At 41.1% G+C, this 25,040-nt stretch overlaps 2 protein-coding genes across 7 annotated transcripts in view; one reads left to right on the forward strand and one right to left on the reverse strand.

Moving 5' to 3' along the window:
- LOC139816639 (uncharacterized) overlaps window positions 1-25,040 on the forward strand; it is a 174,068-nt gene that overhangs the window by 789 nt on the left and 148,239 nt on the right. For all 3 annotated transcript variants that reach the window (XM_071784272.1, XM_071784273.1, XM_071784274.1), the window contains exons 2-3: window positions 207-271; window positions 929-977. The gene's annotated coding sequence lies outside the window, so the exon portion shown is untranslated. The remainder of the gene's footprint in view (window positions 1-206; window positions 272-928; window positions 978-25,040) is intronic.
- On the reverse strand, window positions 4,353-8,043 carry LOC139816139 (ubiquinone biosynthesis O-methyltransferase, mitochondrial-like). Of its 4 annotated transcripts, none has more exons than XM_071783503.1 (6): window positions 7,145-7,449; window positions 6,256-6,416; window positions 5,593-6,079; window positions 5,327-5,507; window positions 5,011-5,176; window positions 4,353-4,603 (listed from the first exon to the last, which is right to left on the reverse strand). In XM_071783503.1, the coding sequence occupies exons 2-5, from the start codon at window positions 6,315-6,317 to the stop codon at window positions 5,049-5,051; spliced, it is 858 nt and encodes a 285-aa protein (XP_071639604.1). In that variant the 5' UTR covers window positions 6,318-6,416; window positions 7,145-7,449; the 3' UTR covers window positions 4,353-4,603; window positions 5,011-5,048. The 4 variants fall into 4 exon arrangements, with proteins under 4 accessions (XP_071639604.1, XP_071639603.1, XP_071639601.1 ...); XM_071783502.1 differs by having other exon boundaries at window positions 4,353-4,675; XM_071783500.1 differs by having other exon boundaries at window positions 4,353-5,176; window positions 7,145-8,043.

Here is a 25,040-nt window from a genome sequence, read left to right on the forward strand (position 1 = left end):
TTTAATTAATGTTATACTAACAATGTGGAGGCATTAATTGAGAAAATGTATAGTTTCGGCAAGATTAATATTAAAAGAAATCGATGATGCTCCATATATGCAAATGTACGCACAAGAGAAATATGCGATGAAACTTAATTGCTAAATTATTTATACTATTTATAGTTTCAATCGATTGATTTCCCGCATCGTATTTTTTGTTCCAGGAGAATGTGAGTTACGTTTGGCAGTATAAGAGCTTGTGTAACACCAATGCAAGTATATGTGAAATGTAAGTACACGATAGATATATTCATTATGCTAACAATATTATAAGTGATTGAATTTATCCGTGTGAATCGAAGTGAATCATAAATTTCTGTGTGAAATACTGTATAGTCATTATTGCCGTTGTGTCAAATTACTTTGTCTTCTGCAGAATCTCTCCTGGCGTAAAATCATCATAGGATGAATTATTAATTATATTGATGAAATGTGATTCACTATATTTATACTATACAATTATACAGTGTCTTGAAAAAATAAAAATAATATAATAATGCTTATTAATTAATTGGCATTATTATATTATTTTTATTTTTTTAGGGACGCTAATTAAGAAAATGCAGCTCTTCGATAGTCTTTTTTTAAATCGATAATGCTTCATCAAGTTATGTGTAAGAAAATACTCAATGAAACTTGCCAGTTAAATCATTTAGTTTCAGTCGATTGATTTATCGCACTTCTTTTTCTTTTGCACGAGTGAGTTACGTTTAGCAGTATAAAAGCTTATGTAACTGCACCGATGTAAACATATTAAAATGTATGTACGCGATACTCGCGATAGATATTCATGCTAAGTAATTGAATTTGATAAATTTTCATGTAAATTGTGAATCACCACCTGTTATTACCGCCATTATCTCAAGTTATTTTGTGTTTTTTACAGAATTTCTCCTGGGACCTGGCGTAAGATCGTCCTAACATTGGCGGCATTGGTGAGTGAATTTATTTATTATATTGGCGCTACTTACACGATTCACCGAGAACCAATCGAATATACTCTCATCTTCAACTGCATATCATTTATCCCTCGCATATCGCCGCGCAGGCTACCAATAGTCGACTGTATTTTTAATCTTAACTGACATATAATGCATATAATCACGAAGCCTATTACTCGCGAGTGCGGGCGGGCGGATGGAAAGAGCATTCATCCCGCTTCGCGTCGCCCCGGCTCTTGCCATCGTATTTTAACGATATCGTAATTTCGGAGACCGCAAACCCCCTAACGTCACCGGTGCATCGGAGCATCTTGCCGGCGCGCAATCCGCCCACCCTCCTCCCACCTCGTGGACCGATAATCTCGGTCAAAAGGATATTAGCGACCGACGAATTATAGGAATTTCGGCAAATTAGATATTGAGCGAATTGAAGGATTGCATTACTAATTCCGCCGGGACGCCGATCGGTTACGCCGAGATTTATTCAACCGCCGTCACACGCGGCAGAATCTCTCGAACGGCGATCGCGCATCTTTCGCAGACACGATGTAAAGCCTGTATACACGTGATGTACGAAGCGCAATGTTCTCGGCAAAAATTCAAGTCCGCGGGACGTTTCTAACGCACTTCGAGGAAGCTTTGTTCGCACGGAGTCCTTTGTTTGAAGGAAAACGCTCGTTTTTGTATTTACGACGCGGAGGATAAGAAATCAGACGCGTTTAAGGCCCAGTTTCACAAGTGTCGGTTAACTTTTAATCTTAGATTAACTCACTCTTCGTCTCTTTCTAAGAGGGACGTTAGAAGGAGACGAAGAGTGAGTTAATCTAAGATTAAAAGTTAACCGACACTTGTGAAACTGGGCCTAAGTCGTCGCGATATACGAATAGTCGCGCCCTGCCCTTTCCTTGTCCTATCTCACCGACGCGGCGCGCGGCGCCGACGATCCAGCCGTCGCGTCGCGGCTACACACGCGTGGCCTTCTATTTTGCCCCATGCCAATCTTAATATTATCCTTCGAATTATGGCCCTAATGTTATCCACGATACGCGTTCCCACTACACGTACGAGCCATCGAGCTCTAATGATCGAGCACGAAATTCGGAGCGGTCTCCTCCGGCCGGACGTCGAACTGGTATATATTAGGATACCATCTGGATTATTTCGCAACTTTTGGCAAACGGGGTGATTATTCGTTATTTTCATTATGCTTGCGCAACGAGCGCGTATCTCATGTTTAACACGCTGTTACATTCGCATACGTTCGAAATAAATGACGTCGATTTCTTTCTGCAGCGAGAAAGTCACGCCAACGCAAACGTCTCTCCCACTTCTTTCATCGGGCCAATGGCTCGTAATTATTCGCCTAAGTTCACGTAAAGTTTCGCATCGAACATGCTATACGTGCGGATATTTCGCAACGTCACGGACGGGTGACTCCGCCATCCGTCGCGAACACGAGACATTGTCACGAGATCTCGCCCGTCGTAAATCTTCGACGTTATATCGACGTGGCGGAGTGACGCGAATGATATTCGCCGGTCGTCCGGGGCCTAGAATGCATTCATATATCGCGGTACGTACCGTGTCGCTCGTAGCCTGTCCTGGCAGGAAGCGACTGGCTATACACGGCATAACTTGTAGCCGTGTCGTGATAGCGACACTTCATAAACATGGACTGGCGTCATGTCGCGATGGTACCGACGCGAAGCACTTTACATCGTCGATCGTTATCCGTCCGCGCCGATGGGCATCGACATTCGACGTCCAACATTGCGTTCGCGAACCGACTCGGATGTAAAAGTGCAAAGACCAAGAGCTACGAGCTTGTCATTGGAGAATTCAGCGAAAACTGTATTTCGCTAAAAGCGTTTGAATGTTTCACTTGCATGTATCTACATATTTGCATAGAAAATGTTACCAATTATTCAATAAGAGCGGCAGATTATTAGCCTCGATTATTTCACATACACAATTAATTATTTGCAAGATAACTTTATCGCAACATAATTAAATATCATTTGTAAAATAATACATAGGTTCAGCCTATATCATAATTAAAGTGTAAATTATATTCCTCGCTATTTAGGTGCAAAGCAATATAATAAGAATAGGCAAGTATTTGTGTCAATTCATATCTTGGGGGGGGGGAGGTATTACAGCGAGAGTATAATAATATTATAAAACATGCAAATATCATCAATGAGTTTCACTCATCAGTCTACTGAAGTCTAATCAATCCGAAGAAAATATTATAAAAGAAACAAACTTGCTTCTTAAGAAATTATCTAATTAGTCGAAGATGTATACATCGATTTTAGCTGCGCGAAACATTAGGTGCTTTTCATTTACATCAAAACTCAGATAATTCTCACTTGTGACGTCGTTCTATCCTCTTTGGCAATTAATGAATAATAAAGACAGAATGACATCACAAGTGAGAATTATCTGAGTTTTGATGTAAATGGAAAGCAACTATTGTCAAGGTATAATATACGTTATTAGAACATTATTATTATGTAGAGAATGCACTCTCTCCCTCGCGTGCACAGACAAATTCGCAGCGCAAGGCTTAATAATTTTTTTGACGAGTATCTCAATTAGGGCAAAAAGTAAGCCAGTTCGTTGAAACGTAACGAGTAAGCTCGCAGTACGAAAGAAAGAACATCGAGTGCCTGTGCAAATATCGCACACCTTTCGCGGCTTCTATTTACTCTCGCGGGCGAACTGTAGTAGACCGTAACATTTCGCGAGAGGTATACTTCGTCGGAGTGCTGGCGAGTATACTGAATGCTTTTATTGCTAGAAGAAATGTGGAAGACGGATCGTAAATGCGCGTTCGGATAACAGGGTACGGGAAATAGAGAGACGATACCTCTGTGCGCGCGCTCTACTCTATAATAAATATATAAACGATTATTTAAGGGAGATCTCGTGGGGGTTACAGCCGTGAAGAACGAGTTTCAAAAACGATAAATTGCAATTCAATTATCTTCTCTCGAGAGCTACAATATTGTATGGTTTCTCATTCAAATCTAACATTATGATACATTTGAAAATAAAAAAGTATATATATATATATGGCACACATGATAGTGTAATTTTTCAAAATAGCAGCAACTTATTTTTCGAAGATAGTTTTTTTTTATTGCCAACTAAGTGGAGTGAGCTCTTAATGTTGAACTTCCGATGAATTTAGAACATATGTAGAGACTAGAGATGTGAAAATTGTGAAATGTAGAAATACAAATATAGAAAAACAATTTTTATACAAAAATAATTTCAGGATTGATTGATACATTATGTCGTCGTATGCATGCGACTAAAATTAGTTAAAAATGCTTGTAGATAAACATAAAAGATACGATAAAAGAAGATTGAAGATTGATATTTATTAAATTGCATTTTTTTTATTACGTTAGATTAGAGGTATATATTTTATAATCTATTTTTTTATTTGCGCACTGCGTCAGCCACATTTACGTTTACATTATGCGTGGTAAAATAGTTTCCAGCGATGCGGTACTGACTGGGAATATTTATAACAATAGCATTAATACTCATAAAAATTCTTATCTTGTTAAATTGCTGCTAAGAGGGTATTTAATAAAGTCGACGATTCGCTGCAAAGTGAATAGTTTATGGTAGACTGCTCACACTGTTTCTCGTTTACTTTCCCTCTTTAAAGCATTTTTCTAAGTAGAAGCAAGGAAAATGTAAATGAAAAATAGATAAGCACTTCCGCGAAATAAATAATGACTATTGATTATCATATACATTCTGTGTTCAAGGTAGATCAAACAGCACATAATAAGTAGCTCAAATATAATCTTATCTTAAATTAAAAAACTCTAGAGTTATCTAGTGGAAAAATTTATCAACGCAGGAAAAAAATACATGAGATATGATCAATGGTGTAAAACTCTTAAAAGAAAGAGAGTTATTCACGTGAAAAATTTAATTTTATATAATTTGTGCAAAGACATTTTAACTTATATTTTCAACGTTATATCATAATAATGTTTTATACCTTTGAATGTTTTTTTCAATTTGCTTCTTGAGGATTATTTACACGCTAGTTTCTGTATGTTTAATTGCATGAAGTCCGTAAAAAGTAGATACAGTTGATGGTCGAGACCATCGTCTTGTTGCTGGATTAAAGTGCATGCCGCGAATCAATTTTGTTTCGCAGCCATCTGTAAGAAAAAAGGATATAATTAAGAAATTATTACAGAATGTAGAATTACTTATGGATAATTTGTTTTTAACTTGTTATAATTATACATATTTTTAACAAAAAATTTTTTTAATTTCTTTCTGGAATTAACAACAAGAATAAAACTTACAATTCTCCAATATACGTTGGACTTTGTGTGGAGCAATAAATTTATTCCATTGATGAGTACCGCGAGGTATACTTCCAAAAATGTATTCAGTCGCTACAATAGTAGATAGCAAAGATGTTAGAGTTTTGTTTATCGTCGTTATAAAAATCGATTTGCCAGGTTTCACTATTTTCACACATTCCTGTACAAATTTTTAAAACATTTGGTTTTTATATTGTATATTCATATCTATTAAATCTTATATAACTTTTATTATAATAATGTACTTTTAAAAATATTTGTGGATTCGCTACATGTTCTAAAACCTCAGAAGTTACAACAGCATCATATGTCTCTTTCGGTTTTCGGGCGAAATCTTCCACGGTTGTCTGAATGTAATTTACCCTTTCTGATATATCGGGATCTAATTTTACGTGCTCTTTAGCAATATCAATTAATTCTGCCGATGCGTCTATTCCAGTTACTTGAGCTCCTACTCTAGCTAAACCCTCAGTCAATATACCTCCGCCGCAACCAACTTCAACAATCTTAAATCCTTTCAATGGAAGATTTGAGTTTTGTAGTTTGACTCCAGCGTTTATCAATCCATCTTTCACAAACTGTATTCTCAACGGATTAAACGAATGGAGGGCATTTATTGGGCCATTCTCGTCCCACCAAATGTTTTTCATAGCAGAATGATATTCAACTGCCTTAGAATCTATCGTCGACATTGGTCTGGTTTTATTGACACATACGATATTTCCTGATAATCTACAATAAATAATCTATCTTCATTCAGTTGAACAAATATTTTTATATAATGTATTATATAAAAATAAGGTTTTACTATTTTCTGATTTAAAGGTATAAAACTTTAATTAGATTGAGGTTGAATAACACGATTAGATATAATTATCCTATATATAAAGTATAAATAGCTATCACACCTATTTCCGAGAATGCTCCTCCATGGTCCGTTGAAATATTTGACAACGTTTAAAGTTATCATGTTTCTATTTAAACGCAATTTAAACTGTATTTACAGTTTAAATGACAAACTGGATTAATGATTCTCCGACAAGCAATAAAAATACACAATGATATATATCTGAAATTTATTATTTTTATAATTTACTGTAATCGAGACAATTTAATCCATGATATGATAGAAATGATAAATACGTAATTATAAATTAATATATGATCCATCATGAATAAAATTTACACTGAATATTACACTGATATTACACTTTGTTACACTGAATATATTAACACTGTCATCCTGTTACGGCTCGTTGCCCTTTATTTATTTATTTATTTGAATAAAATTTACGTGGATAAAATTTAATGTGGATGTGCAAAAGTCTGTTTTACTACATGTTTGATACAATTTATCAGCGTAAATATCTACTGTAGAAAACAAATGTATATTTTGAAAACCTTTAAAATTTGAAAGTAGTCTACACATAGATGTGTACGCGCGCAAAACAAAGCGATTCGCAATTCTGGTATATGATATTTTAAAAAAGCATGAATTTAGAAAAAAACATTTTGATAAACTTCGATAATCTTGCAGTATCGGCATCTTGTACACCATTGATGTTGACAGGTAGAAAAAATAGAAATAAATATGAATTATTCTTTACGATATATATTAGATAAAAGATAACATAGGTATGAGAAACAAAGATTATCATACTCATATTTATTTTTATAAAATATGGTATATCGACAAAAATTTTTATTTTTAATTTTTATACAAAGTAATACCAAATGAGTGTATTTTTATTAAAATTTAAGATGGAGTACATATACTTGTTAAATGGTCCAACTTACATTCGGTGAATTAGTACAATCGTATAAGACTCACTTCGACTGGCGGCTGTTGGGTCTTAAACCTTCTTGAAATAGCACTTGTGAATGCAACGATGCATATTTGAACATGAACTTACAAGCAATGCTCAAAGCGTCGCATGCGTTAGGGTGCATTCGGGGAGCGCGCTATTATCGCTATTTGCTTATTCTCTCCATATTTTACACCTAATGAGCGATAAAGATATAGATTGATGCAAAAGCGCTAGTCATCCGATATTATCAAGGCAGCATGTGCGACACAGTTTGCATTGCATCTAGTTTTGTAGCTATAGTTATCGGAAAAAAGAAAAGAATTATAAAATTATAAATTCATTCGTTATCTTGATGGATTTTATGATATGACTGCTGTAGCTAACAATAAAATTGAACATGAGATACTTCCTGTATGTGTTACGTACAACTGTTGTAACAGATATGGAGATAGCAAACAACACAATTCCATTATACACTGCTCGTAAACAGTCTAAATGAATGTGCGGAAGATAGTGTTCAGAAGAAGATTTATCATCGTATAACTCGACAACGCCAACGAAAATGTTCGTTGATGCACCGAATTACTATTTAATACAGTTTTTTAATTAATATAGCTTTTTTTTTATTAAGACACGCATCGCAATATGCAGAAATCTTTCCTGTCCCTATCGCGATACTTGCACAAAGCGTAGAATGTTATAATATTCTTCACAAATAGGGTTATTTTTTTCCGGCCGACGTTACGTCGCGTTCCAAATACGGATATGCAAAAGACGGGAGAAAACGCGCTCTACCGATCGTTACCGACGGGAACCGAGAGAGATAAACTCGCCGTCCTACGATCTCTCATTTATCCGTTAAAAAATCACGAAAGAGCGGATGCAACGTAAAAGCAGTATCGCGTTTTACGGGCGCGTAATGCAACCGATGGTCCTTCCTCAGCGTCGAGCTCAGCGTACATCCGAGTCGTCGGGAAGTTATTACAACATCGTAATACACCAGTAATTTCCACTTCTCTTTCTCTAACTCGCGTCCCGACAGTCATAGAGTCTTTGGCAGTTTTATGTCAGTTTATTCAATTTTCTGGTATGCTTTTTCATGGGGGAAAAAAAACGATTAACACTGCTTTGCCAATTCCATTACGTCCTCACGACACAATTTCATTTCTCATTAATTATCAGCTATGCTAACAAATGTGGTGGTATATCATCTCGATATTTAGCGTAGGTTTTACGCTAAATATCATTTATCATATCTATCTAACAAATGACTTTTGTCATAGTCTTTTATAATCTACCCATTTATATTTATATTGATTACATCTGTTCTTTATTTTATCTGATACAAGATTACGTAATATAATAATCCCTTGAATAATCCTGTCTTTATATTGACGCGATTGACGTTATATAATCTCGCGATGGTTTAATAGAAATATTAACGAGCGGATGTCACGATCCTTTGCATCTGTATTTATTTCCACGTGAGAAAGCTCCGTCCGGTCAAACGGTGTTTTAAAAACGAGCTTACAGCTGACTATATATTGCAGCTTCGTGCTAGAGCCGACTGTATGTCTAATAAGTAATGACGTAGGGATGTAAGGAAGCCTTGATAATTCTTCGAGCATGTAGCCAGACAATTAAGGTGTAACGTTTTGAAGTTCTGGTCGTAAACAACGCGGGCAAAGTAGCGGAACCTTCGTGGCTCGGTTCCGCCCGTCAATTGTTACCAATTGTTGCCAATCAGAGTAATACGTGTCATTATGCCGAGAGAAGGCTGGCAACGGTGCGCAGCGCCCCTGCCTGCGTACCATCCTGATTACACCGCGGGTAATATTAATTTGCCGCTAATTGGATAGTATCTGACGGACGCGCGCGTAGGTCGAAATCAGTGTTTTACAGGATGCGCCTTTGCCTCCTGTAAAAAGGACTAATCTCTCCTTTCGCCATAGGCAAACAATCCGACAGCATCTTGTTTCATAAATCGTGATTCTTTGGGAAATTTCATTTCGATATCATATTCTGATAATATCTGTACTAATTGACTCGTAAATATAGTTGCAACAGTAAATTTATACAACAGTAAGACTTACGCGTTATGCAGATGCTGTTACATTTAGTTGAGCAGCAAAAAGAGAAAGAAACTTTCAACTTATATTAATCAACAAAAATTTATCATGACAAATCATTGCTATATCGATGATCGATCAATGATACATAGCGTGTAACTAACACGTTCTATTGTATATTAATTTGACGGCTTCATTATTTCATTCGTTAACGTCGATGTGTATGTTTTGCGTCGTGTGTTAATGGTTTTATTTATTGATGGCTGTTCTCGCGTGACTGGCATTTATGCATTTAAAATAAAACGCAGAAATCGATGGCTGCATTCCGTAATAATTATCTCGTTGTAAAGCGTGCGCGTGTGTAAAAAAATAATTGCTTACATATAGCGATCTGCATAAAGATTTTAATGTTTATAACTTTCCCAGCGACGCTCGTCTCCCTCGATAGAGTTATAACCGTTCTACTGCAGCGGACACATTGACGACCGTTGATTAAGCGGCGTATGGCGTAGTTGCACTTTGCAATTCAGGAATCCGATGGGCTAGACCATGGGCGTAATACTCCGCCTTTCGCCGCGCCGCCAGTGTTGTCGGCGGCTACTTTGTCCGTGTAACAGTTAGTTGGCATTTACATCGCGATGTAGGAGTAGATTTATTATGTGGCGGTACCAGTAGTGCCTGGAGATTGTCGCAGGATAATCGATAATTGCCGCTTTACGTCATTAAGATTAATTGCGGCAATGTACCAACTTTATCGGATGTTCATCATCGTTTATCATGAATCGCAGTTGGACATCTCTATTACTTGATTATTCATTATGATATTGTCTTCCCTCTACAATCTTCTTGACACCTACGCATTGAGATCTCCCGAAAATGATAAAACGTATAATATATTTAATTTTTTGCGCCTGTCGTTATCTTCCGAGTGGTAAGCTCCGTTAATGATCTTGAAAGCTTTCCGACGTACGGTTAACTTATATGTAAGAAAATAAGAGAGCGGACTTTTGATGTAAATCACGGAGAGAACGCTTGTAGTTTCTCGTGCAAGGATCTCGCGTATTTTGAATGTGGCGGAGAGAGGGTGAGAGAGAGAACCGTCTCGTCGGGGTGCCCACTTACTGTACCCAATTACCTACGGTTCTGGTAACTCGATGCGATTAGCATACGCGTTGTACGGACACCGTTGCGCCGGCTGCGAGATGCGAGGGGGACCCGAGGATGTCGCGGTGCATCGCACTCCTTGGCCGCGCAAAGAACATGCAAGGGGAGCAAGAAGAAGCGGGAGAGGAAGAGGAGAAATAAGAGGAAGAAAACCAATGCGTTCGTGCATCGCGTGGCTGAAAGTGAACCAACCGGGTGGCCACGCCTCCTTAGACAGCCGCCAGCCAACAATTAAGATTTGATCGGCAAAAATGGTCGAGGTAAAATGGCGCTGGCCACTGAATACGTAATGGCCCACGAGAGAACGAGACGATCTCGATCTGCCGCGCCGGCGAAAAACCGGTGCATCGCGCGCCTTCATTCGAAATACAACTCGAACCGGTAGCTTCCGATTAAGGAGTAAGTGGACGGTACACGGGTAGCCCTTATAATTTTATACGGGCTATGGTAACAGACGAAGACATTGTCATTCAGTGTAATTTTGCCGAAGGGAGTCTTCGTTCATCGAATCCATTTTTTATTTACATACAGGCACCATTTCGTAGAACTGATTTTAGTCGGCCTGTTGTTAATTCAACCGGTCGATACTTTGTACACACCGTGATTAGCATGGGTATTAATTGCCAAATTTTCCCGACCACAACACTAAAATGATTAAAACTCTGTGAATTATCACAAATTTATTCGGTCGTATGAATTTTTATTTAACCTTCGACTTGCACATGTGTATGCAATATTCATGAGATAATATCAGTTACTTTTATAGAACTGATAGTGTATCACGAATATTGCAGCATACACATATGCTTATTATAAGCATATTGATATATGTAAGTCAAAGTTTAAAATAAAATAAAAATTCGTGCGACCGAATAAATTTGTGATAATTTGCAGTTTAAATCATTTTAAGTTGCGGTCGGGAAAATTCGGTTAAGTTATGCGGATTATAGTACGTACAAAAGTATCGGGTAAATTAATATCAAACTGACTGACATCAGTTCTACGAAGTGATGATTTAGATAACGTTTGGCGCCGATTAACTCGCTCGACAATGAACGCCTGCAAATGGGCAACCGAGCGTGCATCGCTGTAGCGAGTCAGTTCATCGAAATCTGGTCATCATCGTAGGTATAAAGACCCGACATTCAAAGTAATCACGCGCGCGATTCGAGATCTATCGCATTTACAGAAAGAAAACACAAACGCGTCCATTATTCCGCGAGCTCATAAATCATCTTCATAGCAAACTATAATACGCGCTGCCAATCGAGATCGAGCCGCGCGATCGCACGTATATCGCGCACATCGGCCGCGCGCGCATATTCGTTCTATCGAATGCTCATCGTATCGATTCCCGTTGTTTGTTACATTCCGTCTTTGTTCTCGTTCCTTCCCGCGAGCCCCGCGGAGATTCTCTTCCAGCGCCGGTATTCTTCCTGTTCCTTTTTCTCCCTCTTCTACCGACTCGAAGGAAGACTATCCGAGACTGGATTAAAATTGCAGGAGCGATTTCACGAACTCACGATATCGGCGAAAACGCCACCGAGGCTCTAATCATGGCGGATACACGGCGCGCGGTAGCCGCTACCACGTTTTACCCCTTAACTCAAGACTCTCATTACACTAATGTCCCACCAATCATCGGCCCTCAGTCGGCGGCACTCTCCCTCCCTCCCTCGCGCACCCCTTCCCGCGTTTCTCAATCACTTCAATCAGAATCATGCAAACCGACGAGGAAATCAAATTCCTCGAGCCCGCCGAGGCGATACCGCGAAGATTTCTGTGAAACGATCGTCGTACTCTGTATCCATCCGTAATAGTCGTAAATTTGCGCGTGATTCGGATTTTTCAGAACCTCCCCCATTTCATTCAACCGCTTTCTCCGGTCGCGGTCGGATTGTATAGCGCAGAATTTATTACGCGCGCGATTATTTCATTTATATGAACATTATAGTGGAACGAGACCGTTCCTTTACTCCGAACGTCCGGTACGACGCGAGTCTTTCTTGCGAGGCATGGAAGACCGCAACGGGCCCATCGAAGTCTTTAACAGGGTACTTCGCGAAATAGCCGAAGAAACGCTCTTTAGCATACCGGGAGGGCCAACCGTTAAGGCGGTCGTTAAGTTTATGGGGGAGCGCGAGATGCGAGAGGTTGGCAATTAGATGCCTTCTGTGAACACTGTGATCTTCGCCACGCGAAAGAAAACGACCGCGACCGCGCGCGCAAGGCTCCCCTCGGACGCGAAACACGAAGCGCGTTTATATATACGATCGGGAAAGGAAATTGAAATACGCAAATGGGCTCTCCGTCCGCGTGATTCACGTCCACCGGATTCGAACGATTTCACCCCATCGCCGTCGTCTCGTCCCGACAGCCGAACGTCGAAGACACGATTAAAATCGGCGTGCCGTGCAAGAGGGAGAAAAAAAAGGAATACGAAGCAGAGAGTCGATCGTGCACCCATATGCAGTTCGTTGAAACGCAGCGTTGGTTGGAGCGAAGTGTTGCTATGCGCGCGGCATCGCAGCGGGATTATAATTTACATGGCTGCGCCCGACAATTTGCATAAATCGGCTGTAATGTTACGAAAGATCGTCGGTGCCATTAAAAGAATGTTTGCTCGCGGTGACTACGTACGTGTCACCGCGCGATATAAGGCCGGTTTTGCCAACATCGATTAAAGTTTAACCGCCGCAGTTTCTTCACCGGCACCTCGTCTCTCTTTAGGTATGTCGCGTCGCTTGCTACAACTGAGAGGAAATATTTAGTTTACGGCGGCAGAGATGAACGTCGACGGGACTGGCCCCCGTAATCTTGAAAGTACCGGAGATTGTTGTTGTAAATAGCGAGAAAAATCGATGGACGCGCCGCGATAATCGCGATCGTGCAATTTCGCACGATCCCGCGACGCGACCAAGTACCGAAGGCCGATTCCGTCGGCAATTACGGGAAAAGTTTCAAGGTAACTCCGATCGGATCAAAGTAGCGTGGATGAAAACGCCAACGTTCTCCAAATTACGAATAGCAATGTAATCGAGCGGCATTAATGTACATGATCCGTGTTCACGGACATAACCCACCATTTTGTCACATTGCAACACCCTCGATATAAATCCCGGGAGGGGGTTCCGCGCGCGCTTCCCTCTTACTTATCCGCGCGGTGAAAATGGCGCCGAGAGGGAGACGGGACGGGACCAAAGGGGCAACGCGCGGCAAAAGCTATGCTTCGCAGGCCCGGGAGAGCAACCAACCACTTATCATTAGCCGCATCTTCCGCCGGGCAGTCAGGGTAATTGTTTCCTCCGGTTTATAGTTTTATTCCGACTCACCGGCGCGATGATATCTCTGCTCGTTTTATATTCCTCGAGGCTATATCGGCCGCATCATGGCCGCGCGTCTGCCTTTCTCCTTCTTTCCTCGGCACGCTCGCCTAGCTCTTTTTGTCCTCTTCAGCATCCGTCTGATGCTTCCTCTCCTCCCCGGAGCCTCTTCTCTGTCCGAGATCTACGATGATCGAGGAAGCGACCGGGTGGCGTGCCAAGATACGCATCTTGCGTAATTCGAATCGATCGAACGGTTTGCAGTTCGCACGCGAGGCGAAGCTAGATCCGCCGAATTACGGCAACGATATAGGGAGATTCCGCTTCCGACGAGCTTGCTTATGCGAGATTGAGCGATATATCAACCGGCAAAATGGAGCTTGGCTCTTTCGCGCGGACCTGACAACGGCTTGTTCCAGAAACGCCATTCGGAAGGGAGGAGGGCTGCCTAGGCTAGGGAGGGCTCACCGGCTGAGGATTCACCGGCAAACCGGCGCGCCCATCCTCGAGCCGAGGGGAAGCTCCGGGGGTTGGCGAGCGGTGTACCACCGACGGTGGCATTAAACCACGTCTAGCCGCGCGATATGGAAATATTCGAGCCGCTTGTAATAACACGGCATCGAGTGGCCCGGTCTCGTAAACGGCGACGAAGACCCCCCTCGCAAAGTATTTTCGTGGAAGCCGCGCCACGCTCGTTCTGCCTTGGAAATTAAGAGTCTCGCGTACGAGGGCGGCGCTCGAAACGGGGCCTATCGTTTAAGTCGGATCTCCATGCGAGATTACTGCCCCCGGGGGTGGCCGCTGCGGCGGCAACCGCGGCGATGATGGAGGCGGCAGTGTCGACGATGGTGTGTGCCGGTATTGCTAGTAGCGTCGGCGGTGGTGGTTGTTCGCTGGAAAAGGCGGACTCTGGGGAATCCCCACCCATGCATAATCTAAGTGGCTTTTATATACATGTGTACGGCCTGCGGTCGCGATAAGCCCCGTGGATGTTCGCCGAATAGCGATATGGCGCGAAATTTCGGCGTTCCGTCAAGTTACACCGACGTCGGCTCTTCACACTGGATAGATTCCGCTCTCTTAGTCCGAATTAATATATAACAATTGAAATTATATTAAAATCTGAAAGGAAACTTGATATCACTTGCAACTCAACAATTTTCTAAAAGCTCACAAAGATATAGCCGCCCTACATTCGCGACGTTTTCAGATTTTTCGTCTGCACAAGATCGATCAGAGATTGATACGTCCTTATTGTATTCCGAACATATAAGAGGGAACGAATCTCACACAGAACATAGTTACAGGGGTATTATAGGAAGAATTCGACAACGCGTGCCAGTCGACATGAATTTTCTGGGGGGTGTGTCGTGTGGGCGTGAGGGTGTCGCAGCTGCCTCTCTGTGCACTGTGCACGCGCCCCATGCACCGCTCGTCGAATACGCTCCGTCGCGAATACGCGTGTCGTACGTGTGTTTACGCGCGCGAAATACAATAGAAAATGAGACACACCCGGCCGCTGTGTAGTCTAACTTACGCGCTTACCGCACTTACCGTACAAGATCTTCATCTTCTCTTATAGGAGAAAATGTGACGAGACTCCAGCAGCCACCATCCCTTTAGATATAGGATCGCCTATTAACGTGTCGGGAAGGGAGGAGTTCTTTAGGACGCGAGAGCAAAAGTCTCGAGTGACAGGAAGACGGTGAAGTAAGAGAAAGCGCGTTTCGCTTTCCGCCGACTTCCGGGTCCTTCCTTGGTATTTTGTCTCGGCTCAGAAAGTGGCTATTCGTTCTTTGATAAACGCACCTCTAAACATGCGATTTATTTTAATAAATGTTGTAAAATTATTATGGGAAATATTATGGAAAGTTATATCAGTCTTGCGTCAGAAATAAAAAAAAAAGTAACACCATGATATCGATGATATTTTCAATATCGATCACCGGCGTTACTAACAACCTTTTCATTTTCGATCGTTACGCGTTTTTATTTTTCTTCTGATAGGCGAGTTGCCCACGCGCGTATACGTCGTGCCCGAAAGCGACCGGATCTGAAGCGGTAATAATTTTGCCTCCTACCAGCACACAAATTCTAATACACAGGCGGGCACGGTAATGACTACAATCATCCGGGACCGTACAATGCTATCTGATCGGATCACAAAATGGGCACGTCGTTGTTTTCAAAACAGGTATGATTGTAGAGCTTTGCGGCGCTCGGCAGATGCTACGCCCGAAAATGCTCTATATAATGATAGAAATTCGTTACCGTGTAAATTCCGATGATTTCGACGCAACGATTTGAGGTGCGACTTCCTTGTCAAATAGAGATCGCGTGAAATTTCTAAAGAATCTGTTAAGAATTAACGCAGAACATTTTCATCTCCGGAACGCCCGGACCTTAGGTATTTCGTCGATTAAAAATGTGTCCGTAGCGTTAGCGTGAAAATTTCCATAGTCAAGCTTATTCGCTTTCGGGATAATCTAGTCGGATACTCTGTTGTGTCGTTTCTGCCATTGAGCGGATCGACTGACGATCGACGGAATCGTGAATCTCGTGTTACAGCCCGATTTCAATAAAAGACCGAGGAAATGCGCTACAATAACGAAAGGACGGAGGCGTCGAACGCGGAAGTGTCGAGTATTCGGGAAAGGACGATGGTCGAATCGCGTATAGTTCCTCAATAGAAATCGTTACTTTGAAAAGATCACTCGCTTCTTGTCGTGGTCGTGGCGATCTGCGATCTAGAATCCGGTGGAGCAGCGGCTTTGAAGCGTACCGCCGCGTTGCGAATGTGTTCCTTCATCGTTTCGTTTAGCCGCCTTTAGCGGCCATAATGGTGACTTGGGAATATCAGATCCCGTTCGTCATTGTTACCCTCGATGCATCATGTGCCATGCATGATGCAGTGAAACTTCGACTCTACTTGTATCCGTCGATCGATCACTCTTCTGTTATGCAATGTTTTTAAAAGAACTGTTTAATATGTTTTTAATACATTTATTTCTTATTCCCCACAAACAACTAATGTAACATGTAACCTATTTTTCATTTATATGATTATCCAAGTATAGAAATGATTGCACGTTTCAAGAACGCCCAGAAATTAATGCAATTAAGGATATATTTTTAAAATATGTAGTTTCAAGAATAATATATTTTTTTCATGTCGCACGCATGAGCCTTGATACTATCGCATCTGCATTTGAAATAATGAAGAATTTCATTGCAATTTTCTTTACCGAGTGTTCATGTGAGGTAACCTTCGCCAGCATTTTTCGTTTGAATTGTTCGAACTGCAAATCTGCAATTCATAGCTTCCTTGAGCTCGATCATAATTACATAATTAATCCGTACACGACGAGAGAGGAAGAATACGTAATGTATGCGTCGATCGCAGCTCGTTGTTGTCGTACAGCCGCGAATTGCAAACCCGTATTCATATGATGGCATATCCGAGATGTTCCTGCACATTTAAGTATCAATTCTTCAAGTATTCTTCTTTTCTAATGCTGCATCTCCGTGGAAGAAAAATTTTTTTAAATTAAATTTGACTAGAAAGTTTCGATAAGAAAGTCATTTTTTTAGATTTTTTAGCTATTCGAAATTGTTTAGCTGTTATACTTTCACTTTTGTTTTGTGTGTTCACATATTAGATCATCTTTTCACAAGTATTTACGTGTATTGAATGTGATTTGTCATGATACGCTCGTTTGTTGTATGCCGAATTTAAAAATTAACGAAGCAAATTAAAAATTATTTAAATTTGGATATACAGAACAGATATAAATAACAAGTTTCTCGTACACATTCGTATACCTTTGTTCGTGGAAATCGCGATACAATCATTTCTCGCGTACTTATGGTGCGGAGAAGAATCGTTTTCTTACCGCGTCAGGTAAAATGTGCGTAAATCTCGCGACTGACGAAAGCTTTATCATGAGGTATCATTAAAATTAGCGGTAAGTCTGTCTCTCTTTCGCCGAGATAATTACAGGTAGCAATGTCGCGATTGCGAACAAACAGTGTTGTAAATTTTCAACGCTATATGCGTCGTGCGGCTAGGGAGTAGGGAGGTAAGAGTTCAATTATCGTTTCCTTTGCGTATAAGAATATCATATAAGAATGCAGATAATCGCCTTCGTTAGCGGGATTAAGGATTACCGGTATCGCGTCGTATCCTAAGGCAGTAGCTTCACCTTCGCCATCCTCGTCGTTACCATCGCGTTTTTCCCTCCGTTATCTTTATTAATGAAAATTATACATTTTTGTAACCACTCGTTGCGAACTTGCAATGAACACGTATCGTTCTTCAAACGAATCTCTCTGACACATCCTCCCCTATACGGAAATCTCTCACTTTGCAGATTATACAGACGACGGTTTGATTAAGAGGCGTTATCTTTTAATAATAATTTATCTTCGCGATTTTTCGCGTCGTGCGCTATTCTATTCAATATGTTTCTATTCAGTGCGCAAAATTTTCTTGACTGGATTTATATTCTCGTTTGTGTTACCAACGCAATTATATGGTGAAATAGTTAATCTCCGATAATTTATTTGGTATTATTTTTGTAATTGTTAATATTACAAATATATTAATTGAGTGTAGCAATTAATCAAGAATCTCAATTTATTAGCAATGAAAAATTTAATACTTCTTTCGGTTTAATAGTATTTTTCTGCTTGTTTAGAAAGTAATAGGAATGCTTTTTATCAGGAATTATATTTGATCGTTTCCTCGCCGGTAACAAGGGTTCGCGATATTCGACTCATAATGACGAGACTACTCGTAAATTATGAGCGTAAGAGAGATTTGCAGGGAGAACGGGAAGAAAAGAGAGAGAAGACAGTCGGAAGGGGTAGAAGCGAGAGAGGTTCTGGGTGTCGATGAAAAGGAAGCTGGGACCGTTGCTGCGAAACAGCAATCGCATGGTACGCAACCCTGTCCGGGGGGTTCGGGAGGGAACGAGGCGGGGAGTATTATACGCTGAAAACGCAGTTTGTCTTATCATCCGCCATCTAGCAATGGCGGAGGAGCATTGCTTTACGACTAATGGACTTGCACCGGTAAATCACCGGAAAGAATGCGCGCCGGTCCGCTCACGATTTACGAGGGGTCCAGTTGCGCGCGGCCGAGTTCCACCACGGTATAAAAGATCGGGACGAAGTTAAAAGCGGAGTGCCGCGACGCTGGAAGACGGAACGGGGGCATGCAGGAAAGATCCCGAAGACGGTCTCGTCGTGCCGCATCGCGCCGCACGATATCGATCCGTAGGATCTCCCTCTCCTTCGCCCCTTCTCTCTCTATCTCTCTTTCCTCACGATCATAAATACCAACATCGTAAATCACGCGAAACTTAAACGGCATTCGGCAAGGTATTTTCTTAACACCTCGTCAAAAAGGACGCCTCCGCCGACAATGAGTATCTCGCCCATTGACAAATTTACGAGGCGGCGCATGGTGACATTGTGACCGTGTAATTTGGGCTTTCCTGATTTAACGGCGGCCCGGTCAACATGACATCCCTTTAACGACACTAAAGCCAAAAAGATAATAATCTAAAACGCCTCCTATATAGGTAGATACGTGTATATCTTTCCGATATCGTTACAAGTTAAGTCGAGGTAGAGCGATGTAAGGGATGATACAAATCGGAGAATCGTAGTACGCGAATTACATTAAAGCGACACAATATTGCGACGATGCTCAATTTTCAATTACTGTTTACTGAACGTCCATCGACTTACACTTACACGTATCAGCGTTACCGTTGTGATTATACTTGGATCCAGATAAAAGATAGGTTTCCTCTCGACTCAGGCGCGATCACATCTTAAAAAGCACTTTCGATGTTTTAGAGCGAAAAGCACTTAGGAGGCGCCTCGGGTATGGCGTAATGGTAATAATAATGTTATCGAGCTTTTATCTGAGTTTAGCAAGGTGCGGTTACAGAGCCGCGTAAACAAGGATCTGGGGGCGTGAGTAAATCTATATAAAGAATTGAAAGGTTTTGCCTCAAGGGGCACATGCGATTAGATTCGGTAGGACAATGTCCATGATATTTATTTTGTAATCTGTCAACGCGAGCACACACATTAAGATTTGTTTCGAGAAATCTTCATAAGATAAATTTTTGAATCAAAAACTTGAAATCAAAATTAATTTTTGAATTATAATCCGTGTTACTTAGCCTGAAAAACGAGAGAAACAGCGCTCTGTTACGAACTTGAACAAAAATCGAAAGTGCAATGGGACATTCACGATTCAAAACGAGCAAAAATTCTCTTTTCATCTCGATGACACTTTCAAAGGAACTTGGCGCGCGGCTGCCAAAGAGGTGGCTAATTAAATTATTTCGTGCTTCGATTCAACCGTCAAAGAATCCGTCGGTTACCGCTTCGACCAGTCACCGCTCGATTCGAGGGGCTATTGTATCCGTCAATAGTTTAGTACATCTCATCAATTAAAGAGAGCTCAAGAGGCCGAGACGAATTGCCTTCTTTTGAATCGAACAGTTAAGTAATATGATGTATCTGTTATAATTTCTTTTCCTTTTTTGCTCGGTTATGTCATACATATTTCTCTTGACAACGCGATTTTTGGGTCTTCAAAGGTATCTGAAAAAGTTTAATCATTTCACGTATTCCGCGTTGCATGAGACTTAAGCAATGCAAATGAGATTTCAGTGTATCGAAATAAATAACAACGTCACAGAAACACATTCAAATTAGTTATACCTGGTTAATTGCGTGAAAAGTAGTACCTGTTGGTATTGTACCAAGTGACTTTTAAGTTAGACCATAGTGGCTTCTGCCCATTAAGCGGATAAGATCTTCGACCGGTTGATCGGACCTTTACTCTCCCGACCCCAATTTGTATCTTTCCACCATCATCGGTGCTGCCTTTACGGAGCCGGCCTTTGTCGGAATGCGAAAAGTGACGCTTGGCACTGCGATAAGATCGCGGCAATGTGCAAACCCTCGGGAAAAGTTGCTGAAAAGAAGGAAATAATGATAGATGTCGTTTTTAACAAAAAAGGAAATTTTGCTTCAATACGACTGAGAAATCATTTTTTCTAATTACGTGACGTAACAGACGCATGGAGATCTATAGGATCTCGCGTACTTAACGTGAATGTGATTAATATTCCCGATGGTGAAATACATTTGTCATTCTACCGAGAAATTTTTCGGATATCGTTGGCCGAATTTTGAAACTGAGCCTCGCAGCGTGATGCAGGTTCACCGAGAAGAATCGGGTAATGAGTTAGAGCAGACTTGGCGCCAGCGGCTGCGTCACGGCCTTATTTAGTTGAGACCGTTTTTTGTCATTTCCCCCTTGGTAGGACCACAAGAGTTGCCGAAAAATGCCGGCTTACCGCGTCGTATAAAATAATCGGTGGATTATTGTAACAAATCCCGACGTTTTTTCTCAATCTTCAATCAATCTCTTGCTTTTTACAACTTTTTGCATTATAAGATGCATTAAGTGCACACGCTTCTTGCCGTGCCGACACAGATCAAGGCTGATGTTCTGCAACTCGGTAAAGAAACGCGACGAATATAGCTTGAATAATTATGTAAAAGCTTTAAAGAAACTTCTAAACGTGCGCGTAACGAGAATAACGCGCGAAACGTTGCCGGACAGTGGCGTTCGATTTACGCTCGATCAAATTCAATTAAAACGCGTAACGACCCTATTCGAAGGTCATCATGGGACGGATATTGACGGGTCCAAGGGTTCGACGTGTCCCGTCGCACTTTGAATTACTATTGGATTATACAGCCAAATTCAAGGTTTTGGCTTCGGGCTGCGCGGCGCGGAGAAGAAGACGAGGGTCTGACTGCCGCTTTATTGTGTCGGCTTCTCTCCTTTCGCTTCTCTCGATAAAGGATAGCATTAGTAATGGGTTTTAATTACTTTATAATGAGGCCGTGATTTGGCTTCCTCGACTGGCGCCAAGGTTGGGTGTACTTTAGAAAAAAAGACGCTGCCGTGGCTCTCGCGGTTTGCTGGCAGGTTGATGGCTTTATACTCCGTTTTATAGCGAACAAAGGGCGCGCATATTCTGATCTTTTCAATGTGCGATAATGAAACCGCGGGCTATTATCATCAGCATTTTTATAAAAACAGTAAGCTACTCTCTATTAATTTCGAAACTGACGGAATCCGCACAGCGGTAGATTATTCAACCTAACGGAGAACGAGTGCAAAAAAAAGTACAGAAGGACGGAGGAACGATTAAAATGGAGAACAATATATGTTCATAATTATGCACGATTATTTAACGACGGTATACTTGCACGAAATTATCTCACAAAGGAAAATACATGTAATTGCGAGAAGAGATGCTGATGGTCGATGATTAATCTCGCGTAGGGGATGTAGACCGATGTTTATTGGCAACGGTGACACGTGTTCGCCCGAGCCCGCAGCCTATTAACGATTCTGAGCAGCTCATTTAGATACCTGCGTTTTCAGCGTCGAGAGCATCCGAGAGAGGGATGGGAGAGGAGAACGAGAGGAGCGACTAATGCGTCTGTGGCTACCTGAAAAAGCGTCCGCGCGGCTGAGCATCAAAGGATTCTTTGGCGCCGGCTGCATCCTTCCGAGACATCGCGTTGATGTCTCGCAAGCGCGCCGCGTTGCCAAGGGACTTTACATAAGATCGCTCCTCGATGTTTTACACGGCAGAATCGTGTTTGACGAGAGACGTAAGAAATTGTGAGGGTGACCGGCACGTGGCTCTCGATGACGATTGTATTCTACATTTATTCGATCGACAAACTTTTCTATCTTGTGTGTGCAGTTTCAAATCTTCTATCAGAATAAATAAATATAACAATTTAGATTATCGGTACCTAACACGAAGTATATAAATATTATCGCTATTTCTCGCACCCGGTTGCAGCACGTATCATTATTAACTCGTTCAAGTCTTGCCACTCGCAGATACTTATTTCAGGAACTCAGAGTCATTGATTAAAGAATAACACAGATCTATTTATCTGTTCATATTAAAAGTAGAGTTTGCCTCGAGCGATGAATATTTGAATCAACGCTTGGAATACGAATTGCGAATATTCTCTTATCGCTGCACGTTCTTGGAACACGTCGGTGATCATCGTTCTTTCCTCCTGTTAATGACAGTTACCGCAGGAACGTCGCGAAAACCGCGGCGGCGAATCCCGGACGTGCCTGACCCTGAAGCGAGACGCGCGCAATTCTACTTACCGTCTGTTTAATTCGATCAATTTGCGTTGCGGGTCGCGATAAATCCCGCTAGCAAATCGAATGCAAATTGCAAATAAATTGCAGCCCTACTCTCGTCATTTGCGCGGCATGCAACTTCTATGAAACAATTTCCCTCTGGCTCCGCGCGCGTCTGGCGCTCTCTTGTCCTCCTACCTCCACCCTCTCTCGCAGGATTTCCCTCTCCGGGGTCCCTCTCTCGTCGCTTTACGTCCCTTCGTTCCCGGTCTCCTGTATCAATCAGCTAATTACTCTGCCCTTCGGGTCAATTATATCATTATTTAATTAATTGCGTGTGCGTAATTCCCGCGACCCCGACTCGCCCTCGATTTCTTGCCGCATACGCACTAATTACAACCCCTCGGGTTGATCGCCATTGCTCTATGTGCAATCGTATATACGAGTTCTATAAACGCGAGCACGACATGACCGCGGGCGGCATTTGCATCTTCTTACGTTATTACCGGACGAATGCGATCGACGTCGCGTGTGCGCGAGCTACTTTCGTAGTCTCATCGCCGTACTGCGGATTACATGATCGCACAGCTATCACCGAGAGGTATTTACGTCCTGTTTGCGTGGAACAAGATACGGAGGCGGTTTCTTCCATGACATCGCTGACGATACATAATTCCGCGAATTGAAAACGGCATTCGGTATCTCGCGAGATTTTGTTATTATTTTTCTTATGTAAAAAGAAAATTATGGAAAATGAAAATTATTGTTATATTCAAGCATGTCTCAATAATCATTACAGCAGGATAAATAATGTCCGTAATGTCAAGTAATTCGCTCATGTTTTCCATGTCTTTCTTTTTTGTACAAATTATTTTAAATTTACGGAAGAAATAATTTTTTTGACGATATGTGTTTGTACAAAAGAGCTCGGTAACGCGGGTAATATTTCAAATAGGTACATGTCATTTCGACGACCCCGCGTTAATCGATGTCCAAGTTAGCTCGCGAATGAAGCTACACTTGTGGGACTTGTGGGTTGCGCCGGCAACGAATGCGCTGTACAATTACCCGCCATTTTCAAGTATATATGCAGTACGTGCACATATACTTTCGCGACACGAGCGAACGGTTTAGTGAGTGTACACCTGAGCGTCGCCATGTTTCGACTTAATATCGATCGTAGATGCTCGGTAACGGCAGGTAGCGATGCTACGAATGCATTATGCACGCTCGTACGGAAAGACGGACTGCCTGGAACGACTCGTTTACTCGAGCGCGATGCGTGTCAGTTGTATGGGGTATTCGCAAATTGGTCGTACGAAGGGTGATTTCTCGATGAAAAAGTAAAACTGAGCAATTCAGCTTTGTCATTTAACCATATGAAATTTAATGATTAATCACTTTTGCGTGCCGTCTGCATCGCGATCATATAAAAAGAACCGTCACGGTTTCATGCGGAGTATATTATTAATTATCCGTCTTGTGTATCGAGTGGATTAAAAATGATGGTACAAGCCGAGCGGTTTATTTTTGAGAGAAATGAGAAATGAATTTTGGAAAATTGATTTCGTATAAATGTATTCATCTCGGGAGTAATATGTTTCTACGAAAAATTATTTTATATTTTATAATCAGTTATAAATTTATTCTGCATTTTCGGCTAATGCACAATTTTCGAAAGTTAGTGGAAAGTTAACTTTTGTTCGAAAGCGTAGATATTTAAAGCGATATATTTTATATTACATTTTTCTAAAGAATACATCGAGAAATACATTTATTTCTATTCAGAATGTATTAGTCATGTTCGTTTACTTATAGCGTATCAAACTACTTAAGTATATATAATTAATTAGATATGCTTTGATTTCATAATAATTAATTATTTTCCTCCAAGTCAATTTATTATTTCAAGAATAAGTTTTTTTTAATTTAATAATAATATTTTTGTTGATATTCTTTCTTATTAAATCAAGTTTAATTTAATTAACAAGCATAGAATAAATCACATTTTTTAAAATACTGAATTGCGCTTTAAAAGTATTTTATGTATCCTTAATATTAATATTTCTGCTAATCCGTTACTAAATTAATGATTGCAAATACATTGGAGTC

The sequence above is a fragment of the Temnothorax longispinosus genome, chromosome 7 (assembly GCF_030848805.1).
Source record: "Temnothorax longispinosus isolate EJ_2023e chromosome 7, Tlon_JGU_v1, whole genome shotgun sequence".
Classification (NCBI taxonomy): Eukaryota; Metazoa; Arthropoda; class Insecta; order Hymenoptera; family Formicidae; genus Temnothorax; species Temnothorax longispinosus.